At 35.1% G+C, this 20276-nt stretch overlaps 1 protein-coding gene across 4 annotated transcripts in view; it reads right to left on the bottom strand.

The window, feature by feature from the left end:
• Positions 1 to 20276, bottom strand: part of NCAM2 (neural cell adhesion molecule 2) — a 291019-nt gene that overhangs the window by 98534 nt on the left and 172209 nt on the right. For all 4 annotated transcript variants that reach the window (XM_027449269.3, XM_027449268.2, XM_027449270.3 and 1 more), the window contains exon 9: positions 373 to 523. In XM_027449269.3, coding sequence (XP_027305070.1) covers positions 373 to 523 — 151 coding nt within the window. The remainder of the gene's footprint in view (positions 1 to 372; positions 524 to 20276) is intronic.

Genomic DNA, 20276 nt, shown 5'->3' with positions numbered 1-20276 from the left:
TGCTCAAATCAGTCTTTACCTTATCCCAGTGTATACTTTCCATCCAGAGCAGGCTCCACCAGACCAAAGATGTGAAGATATTAAGTTTAGCCAATTTGTAGTTATTAAGTTTAGCCTTAAATAAGTGGGTAACATCACAGATCTGAGATGAAATCCTTTTGCGCATAAATCACTGACGAGGGTCATGTCAACTTAAAAAAAAGTCAGGATCCCTCCACAGAATTCAGCATTACTAACTACTACTAAGAACACACATTCTTAAATTTTGCAAGTTTAAACATGAATTACCAGGAACAACTGACCTTCCATTAAGAATGTACTTTTTTTTCTTTTAAAACAAATTTTAAAGAGAAACAAAATATTAGAACTTACATTCAATATCAAGGTACATGCTCTTTTGGTGCCCACCAATTCTACTTGCAGCTTCACAGTCATATCTCCCTGAATCTGACAACTTCACATCTTTAATATGCAGTGACGATTTTCCATGCTGCCCTTTGACTTCTATACGGCCATCTGGGCTCTGTTTACATTGATTCAGGAAAAAGAAAGGTTTTATACATATATGTATATTTAAGTATGTTTTATATATTAAACACCACTGATAAGTATGACTGAAAGCATCTCTTCACCTGTGGTGAAGTTATTACTAACAGCTAAGCAATTTCTAAATTTGTCAAATGAATTAAAAATATATAGAAAAAAACGTTCTATTTTGAGGCACTATAATCATGTGAATAAGTACATGCTTAAAGGAACACTGTCATGTCAAACCACCACATTTATCAATTTATGACTGGCACAATGAGTGTCATACTCAAAACCTGTTTATTACCTCATTTATTTTGCTATGATGCTGCAGTTAATGAAAATACATATGTAAATTCATAGTATCACAGTTGGCATTATCTCTCTTGACCTTAAAGTGCAACTGTGAAACTCAACAGAAATATCCCCCAACACTATGATCAAAATACAAATCCAGTCATAGATTTCTTATTTTCATTACTCATATTTTCTTGACAGAAGCTCAACATTGTTAAAAAAAAAAAAATCATGATTCATAAATACAACTCGAATTTCTGGATTTCATTTACATATGATTGCATGGAAGAAGGTGGGGCTGAAAAATGAATACCAGCTTCTCTTTTTCTAGAAGACAAATTTTGTATTTATCAACTTGATAAAAATCCTTGGCTCCCCACGTCCCGACCCAAACCTATTTGTCTTTCAAGAGCATAAAAGAGGAGGGAAAACTAAATAAAACAGTTTAAAAAACTCTACTGTTTGACACTACAACTCCATGGAGTAGTATACCTGAGGGAAAAAAAAATAGACAGTTATTTTTAATCTGGCTCTGTGTTTACCTGTTTTGTAGCTTTGGGAAATATAGCTTCTTTTTCATTTATTTTTTTCTTTCATTATAGAAAAAAAAATGTTGATACAAAATAGTGATGTTTACCTACCTTCATTATTGAGGAAGGTGAAGAAAAGAGGGAAAAACAGTAACTATTTATTTGTATTGCATTTAAACTTGAAGCATACTTTTATGTTCAATCCTATAAATACATACATTCACAAATATACAAATTGTTACCTCACTGGATGCAAGAAAAAATGCATACAATTTAGATTTAAAATATTCAAAATAAAGCTGTCATATAAAGTATATCAGATTTCTATGAAGGAGGAGTATCCCACATTAGAGTCCAAAGACACTGAATTTTGTTTCCTGTGAAAATCACACGGCATAGAGTAAAGTTAGGTTTAGTTATTTCATAACTAAAGGTATGAAATCCTAATGCAGGAGAAAATCTAAATTCCTCAGGATTGATAAAAATTAGTAAGATCACCCATCTCTTTTATCATTCCTAATGATGAAAATTCTGCTTTCATTTTACCTTTAAAAGATGAAAGAACAAAAATATGACGTTACTAGTAAACATGCTATACTACTGCAATACTGAATGTAACAATTTTGGGGGGGGATTTCTTGGTATAATTAAAATGCAATTTATTGAAAACAAAACAAAACAAAAGTTTTCTAATCTCTATATATTTTACAAGCACTTTGCATGGCATAGTTCATATCAGTATTATTTAATTACTGATTATTTGTTTTTTAAAAAAAACTTTACCTACATTTACAACTGTAAATCTACTTTATTCATACTTAAAGTGTACATATACTTCAGCCATTTTCTGATTTTACTTTTGTTAGAAATATTTCTCCTAGAACTCACATTTTAAATTGTGAAAATAGATATGCTAAAACAACCTGTGACTGAGTCATAGATACAATACTACTTGGATAACAACAAAGTTGTTATTGGTTGTCTATTGGTTCAACACTAATAGCAAATTCTCTAATTCACTATATATTCACTATAATTAACTCCATACTTTCCAAAGAAGAGATATAAGTGTTACCTGATGTTAAGAAAAAAAATAAAGAGACTCACAAAGATCCTTAAAATTAAATAACTATTCCAGTAGATTCACTTTCTTGTTTTAGTTTATGCAATTATTTTCTAATATAGTTATATTTCTAATATTTTATAATATAAAATAACTTTGCTATGTAGACATTTGGTCTGTACCCAGAATAACTTTCTCATGTATAAGAAAACATATTTTATTCAAATACGAATATTTGAATACTGAAAAATATTAAATAGTGTAAACTATTAAATCTTAGGGAAAATATTTTTTTTCTCTTACTAGGGAAAATAAAACCTAATGAATACTCAGAAAGATAGGAGGTTTTTGATAACCACATCAACATGAAATACACGTTAAGAAGCATTTTGAGAGGGCTGCTTGGTTCATTTCAAAAAAGTGAGGTATTTTTGTTTATTCAGGTTATGCAAAGTCAAAAAAAAAACAAAACAAATGCATAAAAATTGTAAACAATAAAATAATTTGACTTCATGACTCATAAAACATCGATATTCACCGAAATTAATTTCTAGTTATTACAAAGGTGTCTGAAAATGATCTCTTCAAAATTGTTTATAAAATAATAAAAAATATGTAACAAGCTATTTTCTGCTACATTCCTCTGAACATGTATTCTCCTGTGGCTTCATGAACAGTTAAGGAAGTCCTGTTTCCTGGTCCTACTCTGAAGATGCATTGCAATAACACCTCAAAGCATTCAAGACTAAATGGTTACAATTCCATTCATTTTTCTGTAAATATGTTGAAATACTTTATTAAAATATACTGTGAGGCTAACATTCCTGAAAACAAAAAAAAATATGAAAGAAAACAAAAGTGAGTGCAAATACAGTCCAAGAAAATTCCATTAAAATTAAAAAACATACACATATTTTGAAATACTTTCCTATGCCTAGGGATGATTCCTAGAATATCACAGAGATTAACGCACGCATATAAAAAATGCTAGAGAAAAGAGGCTACGATGAATTGTCACTAGGATTTCAGCAATACCAGTAGGTCTGTATTATATCATTCCAACCGTATAAATTGGTTAACAGGAATGTAGGTAAATAAGCCAAATACATATTAGGATTATAGAAAAGGTACCATAACAGTACAATCATGCTGAAGCACAGCTCGGAAAGACCAGAGAAAAGACACAGAAGTTGACTACTGCAAAGAGCAATGAAGAATCTGGAACAAAAATATAACACACAGTTTTAGCCTTAAGCAAAAACTGAAACCACACTGGTTATATTTTCCTGCATTTGTAAATGGCATTAGCAAAATTGGAATATATAGGCAAAGGAGAAATCTGCATTCGTATTGACCCCTAATGTCAGTCTTTTTATCCAACTTTTAACAGCAAATACACAATGTCAGAGGGGCAGCCCTAACCTTGGGGCCTGTGACCATCAGAACTTGATAACCCTTGGTAATGTCTTTCTGAGGCTTAATTTGCTCCTGCACTGAGTATGGACAAAACACATTAGCACCAATTCTGGCACTGCAGCAGACCAGAACTGAAAGAGGCAGAGAAAGTGACATGGAAAAATGAAGTACACTGCATGTTCACGGTAGTCCTAAGTAGAGATCCACACTGGGAAAACACCATTGGAATTTCTACTGGTAAGAAGTCAAAATACAAATATAATCTCTATGAATGAATAATGTTAGTAACTCTCAAGTCTGCCTGACACAATAATGCTTCTTACTGAATTGGGATAAAATCTTTTTTTCCTTTCAAATACTGTAGTGGGAGAGATGCAAATATATATACTAAGGTGTTTTCTGCTAGATAGAATAAGTGCACATGCTTTTATTTCCTAGTAGCATTAAAGAATATAAAAAAATAGACAAAACAAAACAAAACAAAACACAGACAACCAGAACAGCCTCTGTGGTTCAATAATCATAATTTCTGTTGATTCACTGAATTACTCTGTACAATAGCAGAATACGAATAATCAGTGAACTCTCAAAAACACACATGATCAGCACAGTTCCATACAGATACACATATTTCTCTACAGAGATCCATAAGTATTATTAACAATTGCTTACATGTAAAGACATTGGAAGTGCAATTTCAATTAATTGACTGTTCTGTGTACTGTACCTGCTATAGAAAAAAAAAAAAAAAAGAGAGAGAGAGAAAAAAAATAGTCTCGGAAGTGAGACTTTTATTTTTTTTTTCTATTTTTTTTTACAGCTTTTTGGAAATTGTAATAAAATCTCAGAAATCAAAATATTTTCCAATGACTGTTATTTGGAGAATGTTTTAATATTCATAAAACAATACTTGTTTGTTTTTTTACAAGCTTGTGACCACCACAGAGCTAGAAGACACAGGAAAGATCTTCAGCAGAGGTTTTTACAGAGTTGTGCTTACAATACAGCTCGATCTGTGACTTTATCCATATAAAACCCATCCCTTGAACAACAAAAAAAAATAGCCTAAACATCTTATAAATTTTGAATACCTAATTCTCTGTCTTTACAGGTCTCTGAGAAAAAATATTAATAATGACAATATTGAACTATAAAAAATGCCTTCTGAAAATTAAAAAAAGGGATGAAATCTCTCTTTACTTGCAATATTCTTACTAAGAAAACATAGCTTAACCCAAAACAAATCATACAGTAATTATAAAATGGGAGCTATCTCATCACTTGAGATTAATTTTACAGATTCTATAAAAATAAATATATATTTAGAATATATATATATTTGATATTAAACTATTTTCATGCTGCACATGGTATTCTATTACCTGACTTTTTCTGTGATGCTTGTGCTTCCTGAACTTCTGACACGACCCACAGTTCCATACATGAATATTCCCCACCTCCTTACTGGCTAATGTGGACCTGACTGGTCACTGCACAGCTTCAAAACCACGTTCCAGAGCTCCCAAGGTAATACCAGAATGATGATAACCATGTATTTCAAGGGTTCCACATGTAGAAGAGGTATGCAGCTTTCAGGGTATGATTGCTAGAGGGAATAGCAATGTGATGAGAGTACAATACCCACAAAGAGATATGAGCAGCTTCTGGGACAGGATAACATATTCTGATACCATAGAGTGTTCAATCTGCACAATTCTATTGGCATCGTAGTTTAAAAGGTATAATTTCTCAGAAGGGGAGAATTAGCTGATTATGATGCTTAGAAATTGTCATTCTTTTTCAATTGTAGTAAGCTGTACTTGGGAAGAAGTGAATGGTGTGATTAGTGGTTGAGCTTGATTTATCAACCATTTCTCCAACTCCCACTGAGGAACTGTAGCATCAAATGAGATGAAGTTGTATGGCTGCCAAAATGTGCATTTTGAGCTAGCTGAAAGCAAGAGTGGAAGGTGAGAACAGATGCAGAAAGTGGTGCCTTGTTTGTTGCTGGATTTAGATAATATTACTTGGATGGTTAAAGCAGCTGTGACTTTGTGTTGATTATCTTCCCTCCTACAAAGTTTATGGTTTGTCTGATGAAGTACACCATCCCTTGAAGGCCAAGAGAAAGACTGATAGCAAAAAAAAAAATCCTGCATTTAAAATCTAGACAAGTTGAAACACCTGTTTGTTTGTTTTTTATTTTAAATTTTAAAGATTTGTTTGTGATCAAAGTGCCATTACTCTCCATGGCTATGCCACTGCACATCAGCTTTGCCTGTCACTATAGTTACCAAATATATCTTCTGACACCTTGTGTACTTTAGTGCTATTTTGGACACAGACTGCATGTGTTAGCAACAGAAAAGATGAATAGTGGCTTAGAATTCAGAGCGTTGTTTCTTTTGTAAAACATGGTACAACATACTCAAGAACAGTCATTCCGAGAGCAAATAACTTCAGCAAAAACCGCAGGATTTTTTCCAGTTCAAATTCAAAGGAGCTGCTGTAGATGTACATGGTAGAAGATCCACACACAGGGGAACAAGAAGTGGAAAAAGAAAAATGAATCAGTTTTAACTTTATGCCTAGTTCTTCCTTCTTCAGAGCAAATAGTCACAAATTGCCAAAGCAAGAACTCATTGTTGTCTTAGTCGTGTTCTGAGTATGTGTCATGGAATGTAAACAAATACTGATTATCAGAATCATCTTTGGAATTTCAAGAATCACAGATTTTAGGAAGCTTTCTGATTTCAGATTGTGTTGATATCCACACAGGAAGAAAACTTCAAAACAGGTACTTCAGTCTGACGTTTCTTTTATGTGATATTTAAGCAGATCATAATTGCACGTGAAACTGTTCCTTGAAGCAGCATGAAAGATAAGACCTTTCACAACCTAACATGCTGATACTAAATGATGATAAAATTCCAGAAGTCTATTAAATATGTGACCAGAAATTCCTAGTCTGAAAATCTACCTTTGATGATGAGAAAGGGCTGTTGGTCACAACAGCCATCATCGTGTAGAAGCTGATGGAAGCTCCCTTCTGGATTATGGATGGTATATTCACAATATTTCCCATTCTCTTCAGGTAAATGTATTCTATCCATGCACCTGTTGGAGACAGCAGAAAATTCCAGAGTATTGCTACGTGCCTTAAGGTCCAATGAATCAGAATAATGTTACAGTAGTGTCTTGGACTTCATTGATTTTTATAGGAGACCATGTGATTCTTTTAGAGCTGCAGCTCATTTAATTTCAGCATGCTGCATATTCCTGAATTGGCTAGAAATTTGTCTTTCCACAAGGATGAAATTAATGAAGAACCCATTGTTTGTAGATATATAGTGTAACACCAGAAAAGTCACAAAAAAATTGTCTTGAAGAAAAAATACTGTTGTATTTGGATTTTCTGTTCATCTGCAGGCATAGCAGCTACTCATAGAAATCATATTGAAAATTGTAGCAGGTTCTATGCATGTTGTTAACAGCATGTATAATCTCAAAAAAAAAAAAAAGTATTCTTGCAAGCTTCATATAACTTTTAGAAATTATGATTTGATATTTGATTCATGACGGCATTTCTTTCAAACCTACGTTGTTAAGTAATGAGATGACACAGCATGTCTGATACACCAAAACCACATACTAAGACATAAGACAGAAAACTGAAGTTCTTTTCTTGGTTGGCTTTTACTCACAGAAGTGTATGAAAGAAAAATAACAGAGGAAATACGATTATCAGCCATTCAAGATTACTTCAACTGAAAATGCAAATCACAATAAAGAAACTGTTGATGGTTACTAATGTCAAAAAATGTAGCATCATATGATAAAACCTTGTAGAGGGAAACATGCATTAGTGTTGGCCATAAAAATAACAATAGCAATCACAAACATGTTTAGAAGGATAACAGAAACATTACATCTGTCATAATTTCATATATACTTCGTAATTACAAATTCTGATTTTACTGATTTAAAAGACTTAGTGGTGTTATTCCTGAGAATGTCACTGATCTGATTCTATTGCAACTATGATGCCGTGAACAGATGACTCAGATTCAGACCAGCAAAATCATCAGGAATGAGACCAGCAAGCACAATAGTCATATTAAATAAAAACAAAACAAAACAAAAAAAAAAGCAATGCTCCCCCTCCTGCTTTTTACTATACAACTTTCTCTTATTTTAGGCAATGAAACCTTACTGCAATTTGATTCCTTGGTTAAACGAGAATGACACATAGGTGATTATATCCCAGCTTTGTAAATCTTTAAAATGATTGAGAAATGTTTGCAGCTTCATAACGAACTGGTCTAGGATTGGTATCTGCTAGCACAGACTCAAAATACTGTGATTTACCAGAAGTTATTCTCCAGTGATTTCTCCAGAGAGTTCACTTGAAAAAAAGATATCATTGTTAAATATATATGATTGATGTAGCAACAAGTATGGTTATTCAGATTAGAAACTTCAACCTCATCCTGTTTCTGTCCAGATCTATTCAAATCTTAAGTGAATATTACTTCAGCCATAGAAATAATTAGTATGATTAAACTATACGACCGTACTATGCTGAATTGCCCATACAGAGCTCACCTGGTCAGGTAAAAAACTGTGAAAAGAACATGGAAACATCAAGTAATAGGATCCCAGCTTTCCTCCAGGTGGGCATTGTAGCCCAGTAAATATGATGTCACTATTACTAGTAAAGGCTCTGTATGGATCCAGCAGTGCATGGTCTCAGGACTTGCCAGGGGTTGACTTGGTATGAGGTGAGTTCAGTTTGCTTTAAGATTGCAAGTCTTAAAACAGCAAGTTACCTTGTCATCAGGTGACTACCTGAATTCATTTCTGCTTAGCTGTGTGCACCTTCCATGGCAAATGTCTAACTAATACACGTTACCTCTTTATCTTAATTGGGACTGGAGGAGGTGTCTTTGTGACTTTAAATAACTAACCAATGAAAATAATCAAGAAACTAATGAGAAGGAAAAAAAAAAAAAAGATCAACAAAAAAAAGAAAAAAAAAGAAGAAAAAAAAAAAAAACACCACTTTTAAGCTGCCTGCAGTACAAAATAAGCAAAAATAACTTCAACTTGACCCAAGGCAGGAAAGGAACCACAGTATTAGTTAGGTTTCATTTAAAGGTGTCAGGTTAAGCCATTTGTACTTTTCACTGGAGAAGAATTTAGGAAGCTGATGAATTGTAAACCCTTCTCTCCATTTTTTATTGAGGAAAATTAGCACTCAACCACAGGTCTCAGGGGAGCACGGGAAAGGTGATTATAACAACGAGAAGAAAACTAGGAAGCCTTTGAATAACAACTTCAACTGTAAGGGTAATTATCTTTTTCTGTAGTACTTCTGTATCTTGGAGAAAAGTATTGGTAGTGTAACTGGACTAAGAATAATGTTTTGCTTTATTTTACTTAAATTGATAATGCATACTTGGACTAATAACAGATTCTTGGAAGGCTGCATACCCCTTTTGGCTCACAAAGCTCTTCTGTAAAAATATGAATTCATCTTTAAAATTACAACTACTCCAAGAACCTCAACCTGAACTTCATGCATTTGTAAAAACATGTATTTCATTTTCATATGACTTAGATTCAAACCATTATTCAGTTTAGCTTTAGTTGCAGGAATAACTGGTATGGTGAAGATAAGCAGTTATGTAATGCATGGAACAGCCCATACTGAGTAGCACTGCATCTGCTTTCTTCAAAACAAAAGCATCAGAATTTGAGCTTCTCTTACAGGTTTGTTCAGAAGCTGTATGCAGCTAGGGATCCTTTTCCGTTTTTCTGTAAAGGTGATTTATATTTTATTAAAATGACTATGGCTAGACAGCAGATAGGAAGTCTGTCTGGAAATTGGGATGAGGTGGAGCCCTGCAGGGAGATACAAGCAACAAGGCTTTCTTAGGGGAGGGAAAGGCACGGAAAGCAAGAAATGCATAACTCAAGTGGCTGAGGGGCTGGGGAATTAGCTGCAACAGGACACAGATCCAAATGTCAGACCTCAAAGATCAAAAAATCTTTGCTCACAAACCCAGAGAAGTCTGTAGGGCTTTTTGCAACTCAAGAAACAACAGGAAATTATTGAAGTTGAAAGAAAAATGAAGAAAACTAGCTAACCTGAACAGATCTGAAAGGGCATGGGAACATTTGTTGTCAAGTTATCTATTATCATTCAACAGTTTCTCTATCTACATTGCCATGTTTATTTATATATACAGATACAAATAAAATATTATTCTGTAAAAATCAGTCAAATTGGGTGGAACCTATTATAGAAAAACTTGCTGCTACTAGTTTCAAACAAGTTGAACAGCAGACATTGCAACATTGCAGTACAAAAAATTTATATGTCATTCTGCTATAGAAGTATCACCCTGAGAAACCAAACCCTAGCACCAATCTACAGTTTATTTTGAGTTGGCTTATAGCATTTCTTACTGAACTGAACAAGTCAGGAAATTAAAGGAATATATATTACTGATTTAAATTACCAGGAGCTATGCATAGTACATTGCTTAAACAAACAGATCAGTAACAACACACAAACTGAAGAGACCGTGTGGATAATGGTAATGAGTTTCTGGGTGAGGAAGGTGAGAAAGAGTATGTGAAATTGTTGAAGAAATCCTTCACCAAAGCAAGGGACCTTAGAGGGTGGTGCACTGGTGTACTGGGTTTATGCGGCAAGGTTTTGGCAACCAGGCTCCTGTATGAGGTGATGCCAAGGCTGCCCCATGCCAGCCCCAGATGGTCCCAGTCCCAGTCCCAGCCCCATGCCAGGCCCAGCTGGGCCCTGCAGCCAAGATGGTGGCGCCCCACCTAGGGGGCAGCCTGGGGAAGGGAGGGAAAACACTGCACAGCAGGGGGCAATGAGGGGAGTGGTGTGAGGAGCGGCCCTGCACAGATAGCAAGGGGAGAGGAGTAGGAGGGCAGAAGGTGCCCCAGGTGCCCAAGCAGATATGTCCCTGCAGCACGTGGAGGGACCATGCTGGAGCAGATCTCCACACAGGAGTCCATAGAGGACTGGTACAGCCTAAGGAGAGCCCACAATGGGGCATACCCCTGGCTGAACCTGCAGCCCTCGTGGGATCCATGCAGGGGCAGTCTGTTCCTGAAGGACCACAACCTGCAGAGAACACCACTGGAGCATTTTGTGAAGGACTGTTGCCTGTGGGGAGAACCCACACCCAGGAGCAGGGAAAAGTGTGAGAATGATGCATCAAAGACCAAGACAATGACAGACCATAGACACCATTTCCTATTCCCCATAAAGGGTCAGGGGGTTGGGTGGAGGAGGCAGAGGAATCGGTCAAGACAGACGTGCCTGGAAATGAGAGTGGAGGGAAAATGTTTTAGTTTTGTCTTTGTTTCTCACCATCCCACTCTAATCTTAACTGACAATAAATTAATTCTTCCCAAGTTGTCCGTTTTGTCTGTGAGTAGTGAGAGGAGCAGCTGGGTAGGTGGCTGGGAACTGGCCAAAGTCAAGCCACCACAGCCAGCTTCAGAGAAGGCTGTTGGCAGCAAATGGCCTCTTGGAGGGCTGTTAGTATAGGTGAGAGTTTTTTCTTTCTCTACTACTCTACTACCCAGGAAACACAGTTTCCAATAAAAATGTCAAAAAATACATTTGTTGAGGATATCTCATGAGAAAAAAAAAAAAGTTATTTAATATTTTAGCACTTGCTACAAGGTGAATGACTGTAATGTTTTATGACCATGCAATTTCTTTTTAACAAATATGCTAAAGGTAATCAAGGCAATAGGACTAATCTGCTTGTATAAACCAGCACATTTTCATGCAGAATTAGTAAGGATTTTTTAACATTATTAGAACATACTTAGTAAACACGATGACCTGAGGGCACAGAAACTCTCAACAGATATCCATGCACATTAGCTTTCTTAGAAGTTTTCATTTTAAATACCTATGGTATTGATTTTGGGTGAGATCATTATACTTTTATCTGACTAAAGTCTTAGTAGAGTTTTGGTATTGAATAATTCTAATCTGTGATAAAGAAACAACATAAGGAAGCACTGATAACTGTGGCCTAAATAATATGGCATATTTCATATTGTAAATGTGCTTGTCTAATTGGTATTCATGCTTTTTTTTTTTCCCCCTTCATTAAAATCTCTAAGGTCACTGTAGTTTCCAGTGAGATACTGTATTCATGTTCACATTGTCTAAATTAATACAGAAAATATACATTGATCAACAGATTGTAACTCCAACTGGGGCTTTTGAATTACGCTAGTGAAATGGTATTTTTTCCAGTTTAGAGCTCTAAGTATTGACAAAATTGGATTTTTATTGTCAATTTCTAAATAAATTACTACTTTTGTATACTATTGTAAGAGAACATTTATAGAATATTATGTTAATTCAATACATTTTTACCATGTAAGATAACCCTGAGGTTATAACGTGATGTATCATCTATCTATAAGGTGTATTAAAGCATGTTAGAAAGACAGCTTACAGTAAGGTAAAGATTACTATACACACTTCTAATTCATTGACTTTTGGCACAGATGTCACAACTTGATTTGTATAAGTAGAAATTTATACAAAGTAAAGACAAAAATAAATTTTATTGTTGATACTACTATTCATATTATTGTGACATTTAGAAATTTTAATGACACAGGCCCACGTGTATAGGGGAGTTCTTATTTTGATCATGAATCAGAGCTTAGACAAGCAGTTCAGTTATGCAGTACTAAGAAATATTGTTAGCTGAATTTCAGAAGCTGTCAGTAAGGGCGGGACAAGCAGTCTTCACTTTTCCCAGTGCAAAGACATGAGACTCTTGCACTATGCTTTAGGTTAAGTTGCACAGTCTCAGCTACAATAGATGATGCACATACACTTGTCCATTAGCATTATCATGCTAAGCCACCATAACGTTTGAAATCTTAGAATTGGTATTAATAGAAAAACAGCATTTGAGTGGATGCATAGAGGGAGATGAAAATGTAATAGTAAAACATGTTTTCAACAGCATACTAAGGACATGAATACATTATTAAGAACTAATTATTACAGAGTTTATATAGTTTGTTAAACAAGACAATCAATAGATTGAAAAATAGAATCCAGGACCTTTGCTTTCATCTTGTTTTTTGCCAGAAGTCTAAATACAAGTCTTTCCATTTTCTCCTAACATGCAAGGGTATTCAAACTGCTTTTCATGTCAGAAAAAAAATTCTAATGGGTTTTAATAGAGTAAAATACACTTTCACAGCATTCCGTTACTGGTTGTGCCATAGCCTATATTTCCCGTTTCCCATGGGTTTCCATGGTATCTAAAGATTTATCATTTCTGAAATCTCTGGAGAATGTCTCATAGTATACCAACACTGCCAAATGACACTAGTTTATAACATGTGGCTGTGGTGCTTATTGTATCATCACTTGCAGGATTTCTATTTCATCAAACAAGCAACAGCTATATGAAAATGTTATTAAACAGGTAGCAGATAATACAACTGATACAGAGACGGTAGCTCATGAAACAATATTGTGTAGTAGAAGCAATAAATGAATTCAAGTCCAAGTTGCACTGGTATCATAGGAAATGCTGGTCCATGAAAAGTTCCCTGATAATTTCAATCTTCATTAGTGTAACAGAGAATATCATCAATGATGATTAAATGGAGAAAACTAATATTGGCAGGCACAGAAAAGCTATTTTGAAGCTTATATGGCTATATGGCTTTATTTCAGCCTGTAAATGCAACATCACAACCCACAGAAAGCACCCAAAAATATCTACTTGCTGTATAGTTAGTATGTAAGAACATGGATTGAAAATGGAAGACAGTTTTTAAGTTTGAAATATAAATTAGTTAGAAATAGGATTATCCATTTACAGATTAAAAAACTCTGTACTTATTTAAGTTTAGATGTAATTTAAGACAATTGATTAAATTAGTTATGTTCCTTTTCCCCTAGTTTGTGAAAGCTTTTAAAATAGGAAAGCTATTAAAACTTACATTTCCTTGGCTTTTTGCCATCTTTAAAAAAACAAAGAGCAACAACTTTGCCTCCTTAATTCTGTCCCCTATGCAAAATAACTTCAAAGTTTCATTGAAAGGAAAAACTTGCAGAAATTAGATATTTCTGGGATCACTGTAATACCAATACAGCCATTCATATAGCTTGAATAAATATATGGATGTGTGTATTTAAAGCCATTTGGGTCTACTCTGGGTAAAGAACATTTGTCTCCTAAAAGAGAAATAAATTTAAGGGCCCTTAGGTCATGTGACTGAGATTTATTGTGGAGTTGTCAATATAACAGCCATTTAAACCTGCATCAGGGAAGATGCTATGGTACGTTAAAATTGTATCTGACTTCAGTTTTGGCTTCGTTTAAGTATCACTGCAGATATTGTTACCAAAAAGAGGGAGCAGAACTCAGATGATTGGTTCATATGCTACTTAATGATTTTGAAATACCCATACTGGTTTGCAACCTTCCTTATATAATGCTTCATCAGCTTACCCAGGAAAACTGCTTTTTATTTCCTCAGCCCTCTAACTGCACACTGTCTTACTCCCCCAAAATCAATCTTCCTACTAAGATACTGTCATCTCCCGAAATTGTAAACTCTATTTTTAGCTCTTTAAGAACTTATCCCAACACTATGATACTGTATCTGAACTATGCCATAAAAAATGCCATAGAAAAGGTGAAGAAAATCCAACACATGAAGATTTCTGAGTACTTGTTGACTGGTGAGAGTATAGTATTCAGTGCTCAGATGTGCTCCATGGTTTGTATATGCCGGAGGATATAAATCTTTATAGATCTAACAGTACTTATTACCTAAATTTAAGGCCAACCCCATGCTTCCTATTCACTCAAAATTCCATTTATTTACCTTCTCCTTCCAGTCACAATATTCTTACTCTTCTGTTTCATATCCTTAGCATGTGATGCCCATTATGCTTCATTTGAAAAACAAGAACAATGACAAAAAATAGATTAAAGTTGCTCTGCTTATTCCCATGGAAGCAGAATGACTGGAGTGATGGCCATCAGCTGTTGCTGCATCTCAGCTACCCAACCAGTGCCCAGCTGTCTACCCAGACAATGATGCCTGGCTGAACTGCTTGCCGTGTCTCAACTGCATAGTCAACTGTGTTGTATGAGCCAATTGCAGCAGCCTACATAAATTGTTCTGGCCTGCAGGCCTGAACAGATCTTATAATGGCAAAAATAGTCTTTGGCATTGTAAGTAGAAGCTATTCACAAACCACATACATAAAACAGGTTATAACAATTTTCTTCAGTAAGGCAAGGGAATTTGCCCCTTACATTTTTCCAACTATTCAAGAGATGTTCCAGAGATGAACTTACAAAGACTAGGATTTGTATAGCTTGTAAAAAAAAAGAAATCTCCTGCAATCAATTAAAATACCCTCAATACATTTATGTTTCCTCTTTCTAGGTGAGTTATCATTCAAATACAGAGGTGATCCTTGATATAAGAATATAAGAGATCTCATTACTATCTCAAAATAAAGACAAGATAATTCACCGACATTTACTATAATACTGCTTCTATAACATTGATTCTTTTATGAGGTGACAATAGAATATATAGGGAAATATATAGGGAGTTAAAAAGAAATCAAATTCTTTTTGTTAATATTTGTGACAGATGAGGTGATGTTAACAGGCTTGGGTAAAAAACAGAGTTGACCTTTCAAAGAGGAAAGACCAAACAAACCCCAAATCCTTTTCCTATTGGCTTATCATGACAACTATGAGAAACTACCAACTCAAACTACTTGTGATTTATGGCAATATAAAGTGAATTCAAACTTGGAAAATAATTTAATTGCTGGTCTGGGCTCTGCAATATTTAGGAACAATGTCATAGGAGATTACTTGGGGACACTCAGGATGGTATTTGGAAGGAAGCAGAACTCAAACTATATAGTTTTCATTATGAAGTTTAAAATCTGAGATCTTTTTACTTGTGGATACAAGTAGAATAGTGCAAGGTGTTTTAAAGACATTTTGTGAATCTGTATAAAATATATGTAAAATAAAGCAGTATTCTGTGATCTATGTGCATTGATTTTTTTTTTTTCTTCTTTCATTCATTTTACATGTTTAGATTGTAAATTCTTTAGGGTAAAGATTGTCTCTTTGGACACATGCTGCATACAGTGGAGCTACTGCCTCATATCAAGCCCCATCTGTTATTGCTATTTGTATTCCAAAACAGGGCTTGAAATGGTAATTAAAAACATTGGTTAGCTTTCGTAATTCTGCTGGTACTACACTAGGAAATTACACCATGAAACTTTGCCCTAACGCTTCTGCTGGATTCACAGGAATCAATGACATTTTTGTATTAGAGAATCGGGATGTGCTGTCTTGCAGGGATGTGTGCAGAAGTGTGTGTATATATCCAAAACCCATTTTATAAGTGATTACAGCAAATCAAATAAACTCACTATCCTTCCTTCTGTTCCACAAACTGCAAATCTTCTCCTGCCTCCTCTTTTTACTGGGAAATGGTCCAGGCCTGCTGGATGCACAGAAGTCTGTAGGATCACACCATTTTAAATCACAGCTGAAAAGGGCAATGGCCAGGCAGGCACATCAGTGACAGGACATGCAATGCTGGGGAGTTGGGCACTAGAAGTGCACAGGCCAAGTACATACACCAAGCAGAGTTTTGGCTTGCCACTGCAACAGCAGATGAAGCTCTAGTCTTGGAGTAAATCTCCATTTCAATTTTCAATTCTTTAAGAGTGAGCCAAATGCTTTCTGTCACACATAATCATTCATTTACTCAGGCTTACCCACTCTCATGTAGTTATGAGTTATAAAGCTTTAAAGGGATTATAGAGGTCATCTAATGTGACTGCCTGGAAAACTGCCATTTAAACTTTCAACAGTGGTCAGAGGAAGGAGAAAGAAACCTTTATTTCAAATTTTCAAAGAAAGAGAGACTACACCATGTGGTAGATTGTTCCATAGGCTAACTGAAAAAAGAAGAGAGGAAGAGGGTTCTTTGAGTCTGGTTTGAAATCATTTGGCTTCAGCTTTCAAATACCCAGAAGATCTGATATATTGAAAATCCTTTATCAAATTTGTATTTTACAAAGAGATCATTATAGACCTCCTACTCATTATCTTCCTTAAGCCTAGTAGGGTTATTTCTTCCATCTATGACTTTAGTGCATATTTTCCATTCTTTTGGACATTACCATTTCAAAACTCAGAAAAACCTATGTTTTGATGTTCTGGTTATAAGATCTATCATTTAAAATAAAACATTATTTTGAATTTGTGAAGGCTAGAAATAATCTCACATTCAGATCTCTTCCTTCATCAGTGGTTACTCTTTAAACAAGGCTATTATTTAAAATGTGCTCCCTACCTAACTCATTTTCTTGAAAGGGTATTTCTTGGGTAGCTATCCTCAAAAGGACAATGTGGATACTTGATACTCCAGATGTCTCTCTGCAGCCCAATGCTGCTATCTAAGCTGTAGCAGGAATGGGGTCATATACACATTTACTGTCCTTAGCAGTTCTCTCAGTACAGTGTACTTGTCTTCTCCAGGACCTCTGTAAGACAAATGATTCTCCCCTCACTATGTAAACAAGAGGTAGAACTCTGGATTTTTGAATTCCTCTTTCAGACTGTGTAATGACTAGGCACAGGAATGCTCAAGCTGTAAATGCCTAAATCTGTTACTGAACATGACCTGTAATCAAAATCCCACACTCTTATAAATTGGCATTTTAATGATATTTCTTTGTTTCTTTTGTACAGATATACTATTTAACAGTGTATCTATCAAATTTGCTTGCTTGCTGATTTTTTTCCCCATTTGTCAAGAAGCACATGGTCTAAAGGGGCTTAAGGTGGCAAGCATGAGGTAAGAACAAGTCATCCTTCATGCATTATAACAGTTCAGAGAGGTATATGCACCCCTATTTATAACTGTACTTCCAAGCCTGCTGGCAATCCATTTGTCACTAACTCTAATGCTTAGATGATTAGCTCGGTGACTCAGTTAATTTTGGTATAAAATAACTGGGATTTTTAATGTATACTGGATCAGTTTGACAAGATCTATATGCAGCAAACTCATGGCAACTATCACTAATTGCATTACTGAAAAAAATACATATATATATATTATTGAATCTACTTCAGCTTTCCTAGTGTTTTGCTTTAGAACAAGTCATACAGACTTTAGTTATCCTTTTAGTTAGTGCCACACTCATTGGTTTCTCCAAGCTCTTTGGAACTCTACAGTGTTCCAGGATTTACATTTTTACATTTTAATGTTGATTAAAATCCAGGATTTTAATCAACAATATGAGTCATATGAGTCCACAGTGTTTATTGGACTCACATTCTTTCATATATTACATTTGGCACCTATATAAACACACATAAGCATGTAACTAGACAACACAGGAGTGTCAAGGACTGCAAAGTGAATAACAAGAAGCTATATAAAGGACTTGAATGTCTTTTGCATAGTCATGACAAGAGACTGTAAACCTGTAAAGGGTCCACCATTAGCAGTAAGGGAAGAAAAAATCAAACAGGCCTGCAAAAATTCTTACTCACTACAAATCATGACATTCAGCTATTACCAGAAAGATTGCAGTGACCAGTCTGAGTAATTACTGTCAAGATTTAGGATGGCAAACTCCAGAACAGCTCACTACAAACTTACTAAATTTCATGTCCAAACTGTTACAAAGCAAAACTCTGTATTATGGTTTGCAGATTACAGAAAATATTTTTAGCAATAGATACAGCAGTCTGCATCTGTGCAATCCCATAGGTTCTGACAATCTCAAGGGAACTACCACTTTTTTTTTTTTTTCCTAATTGGGAAAAACTTGGAATTTTGGTAATAAATGTTGAATTAATGACAAAAGACAGTCACATTAACCAATACTATAGTAAAACTCTCTTTCATACAGGAAAAAGTAATTGCTCATCAACCATAAAGACATAGATAACACACTGATATTTAATCTCAGTTAAAGTAGCACAGAGAATCCAATTAACCAAATGATCACTCAAATTTTGCAGTATTATATTCAATCCACCTCGTTTTGGATGGAGAGAAAGAAAAGGAGGAGTCATTATATAATTTGGGTGTTCCTTAATAGGCTGTCCATATTTTCTTTGGTCAAAATAATTTTGGTTTTGGCTTTTATTCAGAAGAAAAATACCATTACATTTTTTTTCTCCCCACTAGAGATTCTTTATGTAACATTTCAAGTTTATGGAGTTGTCAAACATTTCAAACAGCACATCTTGCAACTACCCATAGAAGGTATAGAAGGTATACTTGCATTTTAGCAAAACAAGAACAAGACTGAGAAGCTAAATAGTAAATCTAATGATCTTATTAAACTATAATTAAAAAATAACAACACTTATTTATTTATTTATTTATTTTTACTTTAAATCATTATTATGTTACCATTATGGTTAGAGCAGTTCTTTCATCTTCTACAGAAAAAAAATAAAATTATAATCAGTATAATTCCCTAAAGAAATTCTTAACTCAAGAAAAATGCTTGTAAGGTATAGTCTATATTAATTTAAAAAAATATATTAAAAGATGTTCAAAAGATGAATTCACTGAACGTAGACAATAATTTTTCTACGTGTGCAAGTATGTCTGGTGATTGGACATTGTCCCATTCTTCCCTGCGCTGGAGTGTCTTCACTTTGAGTACTATGTGCAGTTTTGGGCACCACAATATATGAAGGACATAAAACTATTAGAGCCATCCAAAGGAAGGCTACGAGGGAGGCGAAGGGTCTAGAGATATCTGAGGAGTGGCTGAGGTCCCTCAGTTTATTCAGCTCACAACTGAGGGGAGGCCTCATGGCATCCTGCAGCTCCCTCACAAGTGGAGCAAAGGGGCAGGCACTGAGCTCTGCTCTCTGGGGACAGCGACAGGACCCAAGGGAACAGCACGGAGCCACAGGGGTGTGTCAGGCTGGGTGTTAGGGAAAGGTTCTGCACCCAGAGGGTGGTCAGGCACAAGCTCCCCAGGTCATGGCACTGAGCCTGCCAGAGTTCAAGAAGCATTTGGACAACTCTGTCAGACACATGGTTTCTGATTTTTGGGTAGTCCTGTGTGGAGCCAGGAGCTGGACTCAATGATCCTTGTGGGTCCCTTCCAACTCAGGATAGTCTATCATTCTTTGATTATTTTAAGTTATCACATATATTATAAATAAATTCAGTTTAAGGCTGTTACACTCACATTTTCTTCAACTCACTTTTTCCTTTTCTTTCTAGTGCAGAACACTGCTGTATTATTCAACAATTTATTCGATAATTTATTCACTGTCAGTTTGTTTCCCTGTTAACCTATTCAAAAACTT

This window comes from Anas platyrhynchos, chromosome 1, assembly GCF_047663525.1.
Source record: "Anas platyrhynchos isolate ZD024472 breed Pekin duck chromosome 1, IASCAAS_PekinDuck_T2T, whole genome shotgun sequence".
NCBI classification, from domain to species: Eukaryota; Metazoa; Chordata; class Aves; order Anseriformes; family Anatidae; genus Anas; species Anas platyrhynchos.
The sequence above is the reverse complement of the archived record's forward strand: the minus strand, read 5'-3'. Positions and strand labels throughout refer to the sequence as shown.